General features: G+C 42.1%; 1 protein-coding gene across 3 annotated transcripts in view; it reads left to right on the top strand.

The window, feature by feature from the left end:
* Positions 1-12,157, top strand: part of LOC121090836 (cytosolic phospholipase A2 epsilon-like) — a 43,418-nt gene extending 31,261 nt beyond the window's left edge. For all 3 annotated transcript variants that reach the window (XM_040599577.1, XM_040599578.1, XM_040599579.1), the window contains 11 exons: positions 340-377; positions 2,048-2,183; positions 4,051-4,187; positions 5,369-5,591; positions 6,490-6,604; positions 7,402-7,539; positions 7,816-7,923; positions 8,709-8,900; positions 9,384-9,553; positions 10,539-10,725; positions 11,593-12,157. In XM_040599577.1, coding sequence (XP_040455511.1) covers positions 340-377; positions 2,048-2,183; positions 4,051-4,187; positions 5,369-5,591; positions 6,490-6,604; positions 7,402-7,539; positions 7,816-7,923; positions 8,709-8,900; positions 9,384-9,553; positions 10,539-10,725; positions 11,593-11,801 — 1,653 coding nt within the window. In that variant the 3' untranslated portion in view covers positions 11,802-12,157. The remainder of the gene's footprint in view (positions 1-339; positions 378-2,047; positions 2,184-4,050; positions 4,188-5,368; positions 5,592-6,489; positions 6,605-7,401; positions 7,540-7,815; positions 7,924-8,708; positions 8,901-9,383; positions 9,554-10,538; positions 10,726-11,592) is intronic.
* Positions 12,158-14,376: the final 2,219 nt, after the last annotated feature.

The raw sequence follows: 14,376 nt of genomic DNA, 5'->3' as shown, positions 1-14,376 counted from the left end.
ATATGTTTGTATGTTTGCCATTTTTGGTTGTGGTTTTTTTTTTTATAAGGTAACTTGACTCATTCTTGTTGCTCCTGGTAATTGTGTACACTGTGAGCTGGTGTAACATGCAAGCTCGTGGCATACTAACTGCCCCAAACAGATATGTTTGTTAGATAAGAGAGAATTTGATTCCAGAGCAGGAGCAAGACTTTGCTTAATTGTACCAAAATAATGTCCGTAGCAGTATAAATTATTATTTGAGAACCTCTTCTCTTACTGAATAAGCATTGTCTGACCTTGAAGGAAAGAAATGTTTTAAAATGTCATTGTAATTAGCATTATTTTCTGGATTTCTAGGATCATTCCTTTCACTTGTGCTTGACAGCAAGAAAATGGTAAGATAGTCTCTTTTTGTCCTATCATCCAGGATTTTATCATCCATTACTGTAAACTAGTTATCTAGGTTTTTTCTGTGGTAGGTGGAGAGAAGAAAATGTGCTGTGTGAGTGCTTTGTCCTGTACTCACGTGTTGCCTGGGGTAAGTGCAGGGCTGCTGCAGTTACAGCATCATGCAGTTCAATATGAGTTTGTAAGCCTTGGTAGGTTTCTTCGGAGTAAATTAGCCTATTTTATGACTACTATTCTTAGACATGCATAAATCTGCACTACTCACATATTAATTTTGCTGCACATTTATGCCAATAGTCAGATCTGCATAATGACTGACATAAACTCTACCCCTCTTTAACTTTGCAAAGTCACCAAAACAAACATAGGGCAGCCTGGCTTCTGCCCTGTCTCCTGCTTCACTGAGCAGAATGGGAGCTGAGACCTGACCAGCTGCACCTCTGCCCACCCACCTGCAGAGACAGACTTGTACCAGTGATAGGTAAAATTGAAGATAATGTTTTATAAAGACAGCTCAAAGCTTCATATGGCTCACAGCATCCTTACTATTGGGCTGATATGCAGAACAGAAGCAAGGTGGAATTTCAGAGCATGGGAGCAGTTTGAGTAGACGAGCAAAGGAGGACGAGCTACCTGCTCCGTCTCGGACCGTAACAAAATATATTGAAATGTAAATCTAATAGAGACAGATTTATAGAAAGCTCAAGAGAAATTTCAATCTGCTGATAAAAAATTTGTTTGTTTTTGTAAGGTCAATCAATTGACCTTCCTCTGTTTTCAGAGTTACACTGTGATATACCAAATTTGCTGGAGAACAGAGGTTACTAACACTAACCCTTGAAACATTCCCGTCTGTGAAATACTAGTGAAAGCAATGTTCAGGATAGAGTTTGCAGCCACCAGAGGGTGATGTGACCCAGAAGGTTTGGTCAGTATTGAGTGCTTTTCTCTGTATCCAAGTGTATTTGTGTTGTTGAAGGCACAAAACATTAACTGTCGCTTGATTGGTCTTGTACCTTTTCTCCTGCAATTTTTTTGACTTTTGCTTCACATTTCTCAAGGGAGAGAATTCAATGTGGCTGCCCATGTGGGAAGAATGATGGATATTCATATATATTTGGAAGCTGAAGCTTGTAAATGCTTACCTGGAAATCTGTTCGCCCACGGGTGAAAGGCTGAATTTCACAGGACAGAGGCTGAGCAGGAGGTGATGCTTGCTCTGCAGCTCACAGTCCCTTATACAGCTCATTAAGACCTTCACTTTAAACACTACTAGTGACCTGTCAAAACCTGAGAGCAGGTGATGGCAGCATCACCTGAGTTTTCCAGGATGTTACAGTGATAAAAAGGAATGGATACGGGAAAAAAATCACTCCTGAAATTACCTGTTTTGGTGATCTTTCCCTGGCTTGTGTCTTGTCTTTGTGTCTGGGTTCACAAGAAATCTCAGGTACCTTGGAAGCTCCTCTTCATCCTTGCCATGACTCGGTACTGGCAATAGAATTGCTGCTTTTCCTTCTGTTCCTTGATCAATATGCAGACTTGGCAATAGCTTGTTTTACAGATGATCTGTGGAGTTTACTGACTACCTGCCATGCAGGTCTTAAGGTCAGCTATAAATGACATGTGCGCTGATTTGTCCTATTGCCTATTCCAGCTCAGGAGACCTGGATGTGCGCTTGGGCTTTAGCCTGTGCATGGAGGAGCAGGACTTCCTGAAGAAGAGGAAGAAATATGTTGCTGCCGCTCTGAAAAAGATTCTTCATTTGGAGGAGGATCTGAAAGAGCATGAGGCAAGCCAATACAGACCCTGGTAACAGCTCCTCTCCAAGGGATTGGGGCCTGGCTCACAAAATTGAAACCACAAATAAAAACCCCATGTGGGTTAATCCTGCTGCTCTGGGGTGGGCCCGGCCACCTAAGGCAAGAACTGAGCAAGGGGAGCAGTAGCTCATTCGTGCAGCAGAGCAGGAAGGGCAGGGTGATGCCTTTGCAGCCCCAAAGACTCCTTGACAGCTCCTCAGTTCAACCTGTTCCTGTCTATTCTTGATATTGCTCGTGGGTCTCAGGAGGAAAATCTATAGTGGGCAGACATGGAATACCTGGGGGATGCTGCCTGGGAAGTAGTGTGCCTTAGCTCAGTACCAGGGACAAAGCAGCAGTCATTGTATTTGTGAAGTATTTTGAGGGTAGGAAGCAAAATTTTCGTGCAGAGACCCGAGTCAAAACAGTTTAGGGGGTTTCTGCAGCAGGAAAGGCATGTTCTTGGGAAAACTGACTACTAGGATAAAAGCGTCAAGCTGGAAAAGAAGAGTGAATCTTATAGCATCATCGAGTTGTATAGATGAAATAGCTGATCAAAAGTGTAGCCTCATCACGGTAGCTCATGCTCCTGCTTCCTAAGTTTTACGAAGCTTCCTGCTTCGTAAGTTTTGTAACCACTTACGCCTTGCTGGGTTGTTGAAAATAAGGAAAGTACAGACATACCAACAGCAAGAATCCTCTTTAGCTGACAATTAAAAGAAACAGTGCTCTGGATAGGGTACAGATTTTAAAAAAATTGTATTTTGGATTTCAGAGCAGAGAATAATACTGGAAATAAAGTTTTCAAGTAAGCTGGGAAGAACATTTTTACATAGCTGTCTAAGAGTTTCCTGGCACACAGAAAAGTGGTTGAGGTGGTAGGACTAAAGCTAGTTTTTTTAAAAAAGTCTAATTACTCTGGCTCTCCTGTTCATGTATTTGACTTCATAATAGTGGAAAAAATCTGCTCTACATTGTTAACTGACTCACATTTGAACTGGAAAAAAAATATTATCATGAGAATTTTAATTCATAATGGAAAAAGGTTAGAAAATGTAAAACCCAAAGTATAACTTTCTGAAATTATTCTGCTTTTTATTAAGATCAAATTTTTCTTCATAGAGTTTAGGGTAGAACAACATTTGTTTGGGTTTGTGATTTTTTTTAAAATTTCATTAAAGGGGAGAAATATTTTCTTCAAGCTCTCTTCACCGACTTCAGAACAGCAGATCGCTTGATGATAGTGGAAGTTAATACCTGAAAGGTACAAATGGGTGTTTTCCGTAGAGCACGTAAGCACACGCCCTGCTCAGGATGCTGAGAGGAGCAAAGGGTGTGCTGGACCAGGAGAGGGTGAGGAGAAGAATGGTCTGTCTCTGTAGTTGTGGAGGGCAGCCCGGTGGCTGGCCATGCCCGGACACGTGGTGACAGCCGGCCTGAGGCCATGAGAGCTTCAGCCATCGGCAGCCCCATGGTCTGGCCTGTTGCAGGGAGCTGTGTGTTCTGGGGGAACGCTCCTTGTCAGGGGCAGAATTGCCAAACCCAGGCCTGCTCTGGCGTGGCACATCCCGTGTTTCCTGTGACAGCTTCTAATAATACACCTTGAGAAGAGTTCCAGGGTGATGAGGTTGATCTCCAATTATATATGAAGTAAACAGCCTCCTGCCCGCCCGATGTGAGTGGGTAGGACACAAGCCTTCCCTCTCCTGTCAGGCGGGTGGTGGCAACATTAGCCTGTTGCAGCAATCACACCCTTGTTGCCTGGAGCAACATCACAGCTCGTATCGGTGCTATAACCTGTTACCTCACTGTCTAATACATGGATGGCTTCTGCTTCTGCTTTACTCTGTTGGGCAGGTGCCGGTGGTGGCCATCACAACAACTGGTGGAGGGACGCGGTCGCTGACAGCAATGTATGGCAGCCTGCTGGGTCTCCAGAAACTCAATCTGCTCGATTGCATTTCCTACATTGGTGGTTTATCGGGTACCACATGGTGAGAATAACCTGAACAAGGTTCACTCTTTGTACTCTCTGCTCTGTACTGTTGACTATTTGTAAGCCCTATCGGCTCGTGCGGCACTTAGTAAAACAAAAGCACGTCCATTTTCCCCACAGTCTCCTCCATGTCTATCTAGGGCAAAGAAACAAAACATACCGGTAAGGGACCGGTCGTCACATTTATCAGCTGCTTTTGTTACCGCACAGGCGCAGTCTGTGCCTGGTATTTTCATGTAAATGTTCTATTCCCTTTTTATATTTTATCAATTGTACCTTAGACTGAATGCAGCGAGTTTGTCTTCAGACTGGAAATTGAAGAAAGATGGGAAGAAGAATTTATGCCTGCCATTTGCTGGTTGTTCTCACTTCTAATTTGGATTTAGAGTGCATCTCCTTCTGGCAAAAGGTGTCTTTGGGGCTAGCGGAATTAATGCTGTCACAGACAGTCCCGCAAATGATGCCAAGTTACTGACCTCGGAGAGACTACAGCTATGTCATATTTAAGATAACTTAAAAGTCTTTTATCAAGTGGGTTCCAGGTAGCTCTGCTGCTCTACACGTGGTTGGAAGTGGAGAGGGTTTATTGCACCGAATTGTGTGTCAGTCCTTTATATAAGTTCAAACCTTAATCGCAGGTTTGTCTTAAGTATTTACCAAAATCCTTTTAACTCCTCTGTATGTTGAAATCGGAGTGCACCCGTGCGCATTAGGATTTCAAGGACACAGGTAAGAATGGCTATGCTGGGACGCATGCAAGACCCAAGCGCTGCCCAGCTGGCTCGCTGGCAGGGGCTCTTGGCAAATACCTGGGAACAAATGTGGGACTAGAGTAAACCGGTAATGACTGCTTTCTAGAATACCCCCACCTTCCAAGAAATAAATTTTCTGAGGACTTGGGACTTCTTTGTATTTAATAGCCTTGGGTGGATAATTTTTCTTTCTTGTCTCCCTTGAGCTTCTCAGATCATTTTTGAGCCCACGCAAACTTTTTAATCATCAAAACCAGAAAAGCTTGGAGGTTTTGTTTTGCTCTTGAAATGAGGATATTTTAAGTGTGTTTTAATTTGTAGTTGTGAACCCCTCAGAATTAAGAAACGGGCAAAAAGGTTGCACGAACGTTCTCTGAAGCCAAACCACAGCTTTGCTCCTCTTTATTTTCTTCTAATGTTTCTTCAGGACAATGGCAAACTTATATGAAGATGTTAATTGGTCACAAAAATATCTGGAGGATGCAATCAAGGAAGCTCGCAAGCAAGTAACCAAATCCAAGATCTGCTGTTTTTCTTTGGATTGTCTGAAGTACTATTATAATGACCTGATGGAGAGGACTAAAGAAGGACATAACACTTCTTTCATAGACCTTTGGGGGCTTGTCATTGAATCCATGCTCCATGATAAGGTATTACTCCTTTCCCCCCACGCCGAAACCGGGTGAACTTCTATAGCAGTAAAGGGGAAGGAAGAAAGTAAATCCTGGGATGCCATTCAGTACTACTAACACAAATGCTTTAGGGGCCGATTAAATTCTGTATGTTCAGATGCATTATTAAAGCACTACTCTTGATTTATAGTGAGGCTGACCTTGAACTGAAGGAACCATAGCATTGTAGTCAAAGGTGTTCATTTTTTTCAAAGAAAGAAAAATCCTGAGGAAAAAAAATATTTTTAAATGTAAACCGATCACTGTGTACATTAAATATTCTACTTAGAAACAGTTTACTTCCTAGTATAAACCAAGAATATGCATTTATAAAGTGACTCATTTATAGACTGCAAATGGAAATGGTTCAAATAGTGGGAGAGACAATTTTCTAAATATGTTGCTGAGTTTTAAGAAAGAGTGTTACAGATTTTGGTACTTTAAAAATAGTATAGCTTAGGTAGTTTCCTTCTGGTTTATGTTTATACAAGGAAGTTTTCAATGTGGAATAGCATATGTTCTTGCATATGAATATACTTGCAAAGTATTTTAAAATATGATCAGTTCTGTTTGCTGAGATCCAGCATACCTTACCTTTCACTTAGCCACGTGCTTCTTCCTGGGAATGTTTTTTTTTCCTTAGTGAATCTACAGTCAACCTCTGCATATCTCAAAATCTGAGAACCCATATAGGGTGTAGCTGCTTCTTATGGGATACTTGCCAAGTCTGGAGTATCCCATGGGAGGTATTTCTGAACAATCCAGTGAGCTGAGAATGGGAAGGAGAACCTGGGTGAAGCTGATAATTCACATTATATTATTCCAAGTGCAAGTTGTTTTTCACCTCATTCCATTAACCATTTTTAATCAAAACCAGAAAGATGAGCATAGACTCTCGGACCAACGGCAGGCAGTGGATAATGGTCAGAACCCATTGCCCATCTATGTGGCCATCAACCTCAAGTCCAGCTATAGTGCTCAGGCATTCAGAGGTAATGGTTATGATTTAGATTTCTTAACAACTTTATAATGTAAGTAATCCAGACTAAGACTAAATGCATGTAATCAGCTTTAATAATCCAGTAGTCCTTTCATTCTAATCACATGCCGAAAAATACCCCCTTTTAAAATTTCAGGTAACAGTGACTAACACTTAAGAAGTCCAGACATCTTTAGTCTTTAGAATTTGAGTTCTCTACACTGCCAGAAGTGAAAGTACAGTTACATCATCACAGAAGATGCCAAACTCGCAATCTATCCTGGTCACAAAAACCTTGTGATGGAACTAATTCTTATGATGGTTCCACATGGTCTTATTTTGAACAAATGAAGGGAAAACTTTGAATTTTTGGGTCCAGTGGCAGGAAAATCACTGTTTCCTCTAGTATTAATTTTCACAGCATTTGTTGAATACAAGCAGCTGAGTACATGACACAAAGTGAATGCTAAACTCTCTCTGTCACTGATGCCCTAGAGGGAATGGGTTATACATAAGCAATACATACTTCTGCATAAGACTAACTGCAGGGAACGCTTATGGTTTCATTCAGATCAGGGCTTTTCTGCTGGAGGTTGCTGTAACGCAGCCTGGGACCACCCTCCCGTGATGTGAAAGGACCTTTGTGGCATTGGTGCTGCAGGCAGTACAGATAAAACCATAGCTTGTGAATGGCATATTATGCGCTAGCCAGTGTCTTTCCCAGGATTTGTTCCTGCTCTCTAGTACTCTTCTGTTTAGCAGTCGTTAACATGTTACTGCCTTTTCATGATCTGGCTGCTGGTGCTGAAGAGTGGCTGGAGTTCACTCCTTACGAAGTCGGTCTTCTGAAATACGGAGCGTCTATTCGCGCAGAACATTTTGGAAGTGAATTCTTTATGGGAAGGCTGGTGAAGAGGCTCTCAGAGACTCGCATCTGCTATATGCAAGGTGACTATTAGCTAGAGGGAAAGGTGGCCTGTTTGAGAGGCAGCTGGTGTGTGCGTGAGCAAGTGGTTTGTGGAGGACAGAACTGGAAAGGCACCAGCAAACAGGTTGAGCAGGTGTGAGTTTGAATTAGCAAGGACATAATTAGGAAGTACGCCCATGAAGATATGCAGGCAGACAGAAAGGATGTATCCAAAGGGAAAGACCGGATATGTATCAATAAAAATTCTTACAAGACTATTCCATCAATCTGTTTCTATTCTCTCTTTCACGTTACAGGCATGTGGAGTAGTATATTTTCCATAGATGTGATGTATGTCTGGAATTTGGCTGCTGACTCAGAGGACTTCTGGTGTAGATGGACCAGGGACAGAGTAAAAGATATTGGTGAGATGTCTTTGTGGTTTTTTTACCACCGGTATATATTGCTTATATTCTGTGCAGAGGTCTAATGCCTAAAGAGATACTGCCCAAGTCAAGAGAAAGATGTGAGGAAGGCAAAGCAGAGGCATCAGTTAAGAAATTATTCTGCCTGGTTTAGAAGTACTAAACTTCTTTGGCAAAGCTGTGCTTTTTTCTAAAGGACGTACAGACACAAAGCCGGTCTCCAGCTGACATGTCAAAATCATGTTGTGTTAAGAACCTGGCTTAAGGTTAAGTCAGGATGTGGTCCTCCTTGGCTGCTAATACCATCAGTAGAGAAAACAGCTCTTGCAGAAGGCAGCTGTTTCCTCGGCTGTGCTGCCGAGAAAGGTTGCTCTTGCTGGTAATTGCACAGAGAACCTGGAGTGACTGGCTTCCTAATTTATCTAATGCGTGCCGTCGGGTGATACTCACATGCACTCTGAAGATGTCCTGGTCAAAGGTGACTGTTGTCCTCCTGTATGTTTTGGGACGTGGCTCACCCCTCCACCACACGCTGCAGTCGAGGTGGCCCTCTTTCAAGGAAGCCTGGAGAGGGAGGTGGTGCTTGCTGCCTGCAGGTGGCTGTCACGTAATTCACTGCCTAAAGCTGCGTTTTATTTGGTAGCACAGACTTCAGGGGCTTAATATGTGATTTACCTTTGGGATGGGGGATGGCAACAACTGTGGTTATTAGTTACTCCGTTTTTTAAAAATATTGACCATTTTAGAAAACTGTCCTAAATTCAGAATTTCTGTCCTTCTTGCAGAGGAAGAACCCTTTCTGTCCGTGAATCCCTATGAGGTGGACACCTGTGTATTCACTCCCTCGAGTGCCCTCTCCTCTGCTCTGCGAGGTGTCTTAACAGGACGCCCGACCATTGCACAGTATCCCAATTTTATCAGAGGTTTCCAGATGCATAGCCAGTACCTGGAGAGTGAAGGATTTTCTACGTGGAAAGGCACAGTAACGCAGCATGTTTTTCAATAACGTTTTGACAAGAATTAAGTTTGGGAATTAATTTAGGACTTCCAACAAGGAGGAAGAGACAAGACTGACTTCCTCTGAAATTCCACTTCTCCGTTCCAGAGATGGAAGAAGCGGAAGACAGATTTGAACAGCATTTCATTATTTGGGGGTGCTGAGTGGTGAAATTGAATTTGTTTGTCTGGGGATCATGTTCCAGTGGACAAGGCGAGGAGCTCAGCCTAGGGGGGCAGGAGGGATCTCCCCTTCAGGGCCAAAGCTGCTTGAGGTATCCAGGAAGGAAGGAAAAAGCTGTAGTGTGTAACTTCTGTAAATCAGTGCTGCCAGTGAGTCAAAGGCAGGTAGACAGGGAAAATGGGGAACAAAATTTTCCATTCTTCCCTCTTTTTAACTTTCTGCAGAGGAGCAGTAAGGCTTGGGGTTTTATTTGTTGTAGTGAGAAATGTTTGTTTTTCAGATACAGTGATAGACTCCTTCCCAAATAAACTGATGGAAACAGCAGATGATGAGCTCTCCCTGGTTGATACTGGTTTTTTCATCAATACCAGTTACCCACCGCTTGTGAGATCGCAGAGAGAGGTGGACGTCATCCTGCACTTAAATTACAGTGGAGGGTCCCAGACACTGGTAAGAAAAGCCATGGTATCTGAGATCTTTTTCCTTCATGGTCTTTTGGTTTCTAGCACTCATCAGTTAAACCAACTAACTTTTCAGTACTGAAATGGGAATTAGATTATTATTATCTGATTTATTACTTAGATTATTAGGTGAGTTATTTCTCAGTAACTGAGAAGGATATTAGAAGACAGTGATAGATATAGACTTTTTAAAATCAAGATCTTCTGCAGTGGATTCGAGAGTTTTTGAAGAGCTGACTGAGGAGCATTCTGGAGCTTTGATGCTGATTTTGTTTCTCCTTGAACTGAGCAAGTTACAGATGCAATGGAAAGTCCTAACAATGTTTTAACAGATTAAATGGGAAAACCTATGTGTTTCTGGGCCTGTTTATCTCATACCAGTCTTAGGGGAAATATACTGGCTGATGCCAGACTTGATTAATAATGAAAAATAATATAATTAGTGTTGCATATATAATGAGAATAATTTAAAATAGACTTAATAGTATTATATAGCTGTTAAAGGGGTTTTTTATGAGGTCATAAGGTATGTTGATAAATGTATTAGTTCATAGGGAGTAATTATCAATCAATCACAAGCTATGCAGAGGACAAAGATTGGGAAAGTGGTAAATAAGAAGCCGAGACAATAACACAGAATAATTTGGACTGATATGTTCTTTCCCCATACTTGAAGTTTCTTTGCTTTCCCATTCTGAACCAGTTTCATTGGAACCATAAAATCAGTCCTGTTGCTTTTGGCTCCATTTGACCGCTCAAAGAAAGTGACTGGTTTTTTTCTTTTGCCCAAGGCAAAGCAAAAAATAAGATAAGCTGCAGTGTCTGCTGTGGTTATGGCTGTTTCTGTCTGAAAGTCCCAGAGAGAGATTCAAGCCTTAGAATATACATGTTAGCTGCTGGAGTTTATGAAAATCCAGATTGCTGGATCTTTTTTGAGTTTTGATTCTTTGTATTAATTTTCTTCATCCACCCAGCCTCTGGATCAGATTGCAAAGTACATCTCGGGGCAAGGAATTCCATTTCCCAAAATTGAGATAAGTGAAGAAGACAGGGAAAACTTGAAGGAGTGCTATGTGTTTGAAGATGCTGACAGTCCACAAGCTCCAATGGTGCTTTTTTTCCCCCTAGTAAATGACACCTTCAAGAAATATAAAGCTCCTGGTGAGTCATCCGTGGCTAGCAACTCTAATAAAGTTACTTGCTGTGTGTGTCCTCTCCATTTCATATCTGATGTCTCACTGTCATCTCTGACCTTCTTTGCAATGCTGGCATTACCAGTCTTATCACTGACAAAAATAATCGGTCAGTATCTCTGAACTGGGAGAACCCCAGAAGCTTTCCTAATACAGTTGAGATGAAAATAGGCATTTACTCCACAGGACATACCAGAGATAGATAGTGTGAAGGTAAGACTCCCAAAATCTGTACGGCATGGGCAGTAGGTCCTCAACAAAAGCTGGTTTACTCTGTAGACGTGGACTTGTTATGCACTGCTGCTTGCAAAGAAAGGCAGAGGCAAAACCATACAGAAGTTTTGGCGGTAGCCCATTCATCTGGGATTTGTTCACATATTTAAAAGTAATCTCCCAGACTGAGGACTGAGTGGGCAGAGGTCTTTGTTTTTAATATGAACTATGTTCTCTGTCTGACTGCCCTCATTTCTCCTGAGCTTTCAGTGAGAGGGCTGTTGTTTCATTCAGTATGAGAGTGTCTTGTTTTCCTTTTCTTTGCACTTCACTAGTTTGGGTAACAAAGGCTTTGTGTTGTCCAAGGAGCGGCCTACAGGCGCTGCTGCTGATAATCAGTCTTTTTATTCCCAGCTGTTTGGGCTTACAATCATTTTTGGACAGAGGCTTGATCCGGAGGCTGAGGAATACAGCGCTACTAGATGACTTTTGCATGCCTCTGGCAAATCATATATTTCCCTCCAAATCTCCCTTTTCTACCTTTAATTACTTAAATGACTGATATGATCCATGTACTGCAGTAAAACCTTATCGGTGCATGTCCTTGTGGTTTGTTCCTCAGGTGTGGAAAGGAGTCCTGAAGAGATGGCTGAAGGCAAAGTTGATGTCTCCAGCATCCTCTCCCCATTTACAACAAGGGAGGTGTGTTTCAGTGAAGAGAATTTTGACAAACTAGTGAAACTGACTGATTACAATGTCCTGAATAACGAGAAGTTGATTATTCAGGCCTTGCGCTGGGCAGTGGCACGGAGGAAGCGGTGGAATTGTTAGCCACCGGTCACTAGCTTCAGCCTTCCATCAGCCATCCAGCAACCAACTGGTAGTTCTTGGGTTGTCTGTTATTTGGTGAGATCAAGATGTCTGATGCTTGCCAGTGATAATTGCAGTAGGAACCGCATCATCCTGAGGATGTGCTGGACTCCAATGCATCCTATGTCCGCAACCGTTCAGTCGAGCAGATCAGAATTTACTGGTGGTTTAATGCAATACAAACTTCAAAGCAGCAAATTTGTGTTTAGTTTTGTTACCTTGTTACTTTACCAATTTATATATATATTCCATATGAATTAATATAGTGTTGTGTAAGATAATGAAATATGTAGCAAATTAAAATGTGAATCAAAGCAGTATTTATGGTTTGTTTGTTTTTTCTGCCTGGCAGAACACCAATCCCTTAAACCAGAATTTCTCTGGTAAATAGCTAATCCGCATCCGTTTGATTGTTTGTCAATTATGAGGTTTTTATTTAACTGGCTTCCTTCGCTGATGTTTGACAATAAGTTCCTTCAGTTAGTATCAGTGTTGCAAAAATGTGTAGTTTTCACTGTCAATAAACCCCCCTGAATTAGGTCACCTTTGTTTCAGGTGATCAAACGAGTCCTCGGAGCTGCTGTTCATAGAACCACCTCAACTCAGCCTAAGTCGTCATGTTGTCCAACTTTCCTTTATTGCTGCAGATTGTGCTGTCTCGCTCACCTCCACCTGCCTTGCCTGTTCCTGAAAGATGGCCTTGCAGTGTCTCCCAGGGTTTAATAAGATCAGAGGTGGCTGCTGGGTGTTTGCATAGAAGAGGGCAATGCAAGAGGGCCCTTTGAGATCCCTTACTTACAGACATGGGTTTTGTGACTGTTCGACACTTCCCTACAAGTTGTCTTCTGCAGGGATTGTCCTGACAGAGTGGTGGTTCCTCATCAAAAATCCTGGGTGTCCTCAGGGCTGAGGTGGCTGCCAAAGGCTCTGTTCTTGCGGCTCAGCGACAGGCAGGTCACAAGCTCAGTCTTTCACAATAGCAGCCTTGCACTGCACAGCTGTGAGACATGAAAAGACTGGTCACAGCAGCACAGTGATCCAACACAAATGAATGGGATTATCTTCCTTTTGATAATAAAAGGATCCTACTATTGCAGTGGACTTCAGACTGAGTCACCAGGGCAGAATTGGTGTTGAGATCAGGAGAGTCTTGGTTATGCTCAGAAGTGACAGATTTGTTCATATGAAATGAAGTCCTAGGAAATGGATGGGAGAAGATGATTCTCTTCTATGGAAACAGCAGCTGGTGGTGCATCTTAGAGCAATTTGGGTGGTGGAAGAGGAGGAGTGGGCCATGTTTTTCACCTGTGAGCTTGTTCATTGTTCGTGCAGGTGGAACACTTGAAAGGGCACAGTGTAGCCCTGCTTTCAGGTACAGCACTGCACGTTTAAATCTAGATTATTAGCCTTCCACGTGTGAGGCAGCTGTAATTGCAGTTCAGCTCCAGAATGCTAGAATATCAGCTTATGGAATCCCGCTGGGTGTTTTCCAGAGATGTCTTTGATTTTACTCCCGTGGTTTTTAAGACCTTTTTGCTGGAAATGAAACAGAGCAGGAGGGATCATGTTTCAGTCTTTTGGTTTGTTTTTTTTTGGTTTGTTTGTTGGGGTTTTTTTGTTGTTGTTTTTTTTACAGGGGTAACGTACTCAACAACAGGATGGAAAAAAGGTGCATGACACAGCCTGAACCTGATTAACCTTGCTTTTCTTCAGGGCTAATTAGTCCATCTTCTAACCATGAGTAATTACTGTACTGCATTGGTACAGTAAAGGGTGTGCTGCATCCCAAGTCAGCCTTGGGGTATCTGCATTGTGTCCTGCCAGTTGATATGAAACCTGCCTTCCCCGCTCTGAGGAAATTCCTCCTACTCTCAAGATCATTCTGTCGCTCTTTCCTTCAGCTCCCCCAGTTTTTCAGTATCCTCTTTTTGAAACAGTGTGTGTGCCAATGGGGGTGGGTATTTATTTCGAGGTCATTGATAAAAAAAAACATGCAACAGGCTTGTTAACTAAGCTGTTTGCAGTCTCTCTGGGGATATTTTCTTTTGGGGTTTCCTTCCTTTGACTACTGGGTTTTGTGATCGGTTCGTTATCAGTCCTTAACGTGTTTCAAGTTTGGGTGACATTTGTTGCATCTGGTTCTTAAGTTAGTGTCTTAAAATGCCAAATATGTTATGAAATTCAAATTATATTGTATCTGTGAAGCTAACGTAATCAGTCAGTTCTCAATCCATTGCAAAGTGAAATGCGATTATTTTGAATTTGATTTCTCTGTTAAATTTTACAATTGCAAGGATGGCTTTTAAAAAAAAAAAAAAATCCCCATATTTTTACTACTTGTCCACTCACTTTATGTGCTTCCTCACTGAGACCGGGACTGCCGTGCATGATGTGCAGTGCCCTGCACAATGATGCCTTATAAATGTGAGTACATACAGAATACGTGTGAACATCATAATTAACAGGAATGTTTCAACTAATTTCACCTTTCGAAACATATCCTCTTGGAGATCATTCACTGAAGTACCTTAATTCA

This window comes from Falco naumanni, chromosome 7 (assembly GCF_017639655.2).
Source record: "Falco naumanni isolate bFalNau1 chromosome 7, bFalNau1.pat, whole genome shotgun sequence".
In the NCBI taxonomy this organism is placed as follows: Eukaryota; Metazoa; Chordata; class Aves; order Falconiformes; family Falconidae; genus Falco; species Falco naumanni.
Note: the sequence above shows the minus strand (reverse complement) of the source record. Positions and strands in the feature narration are given on the sequence as shown.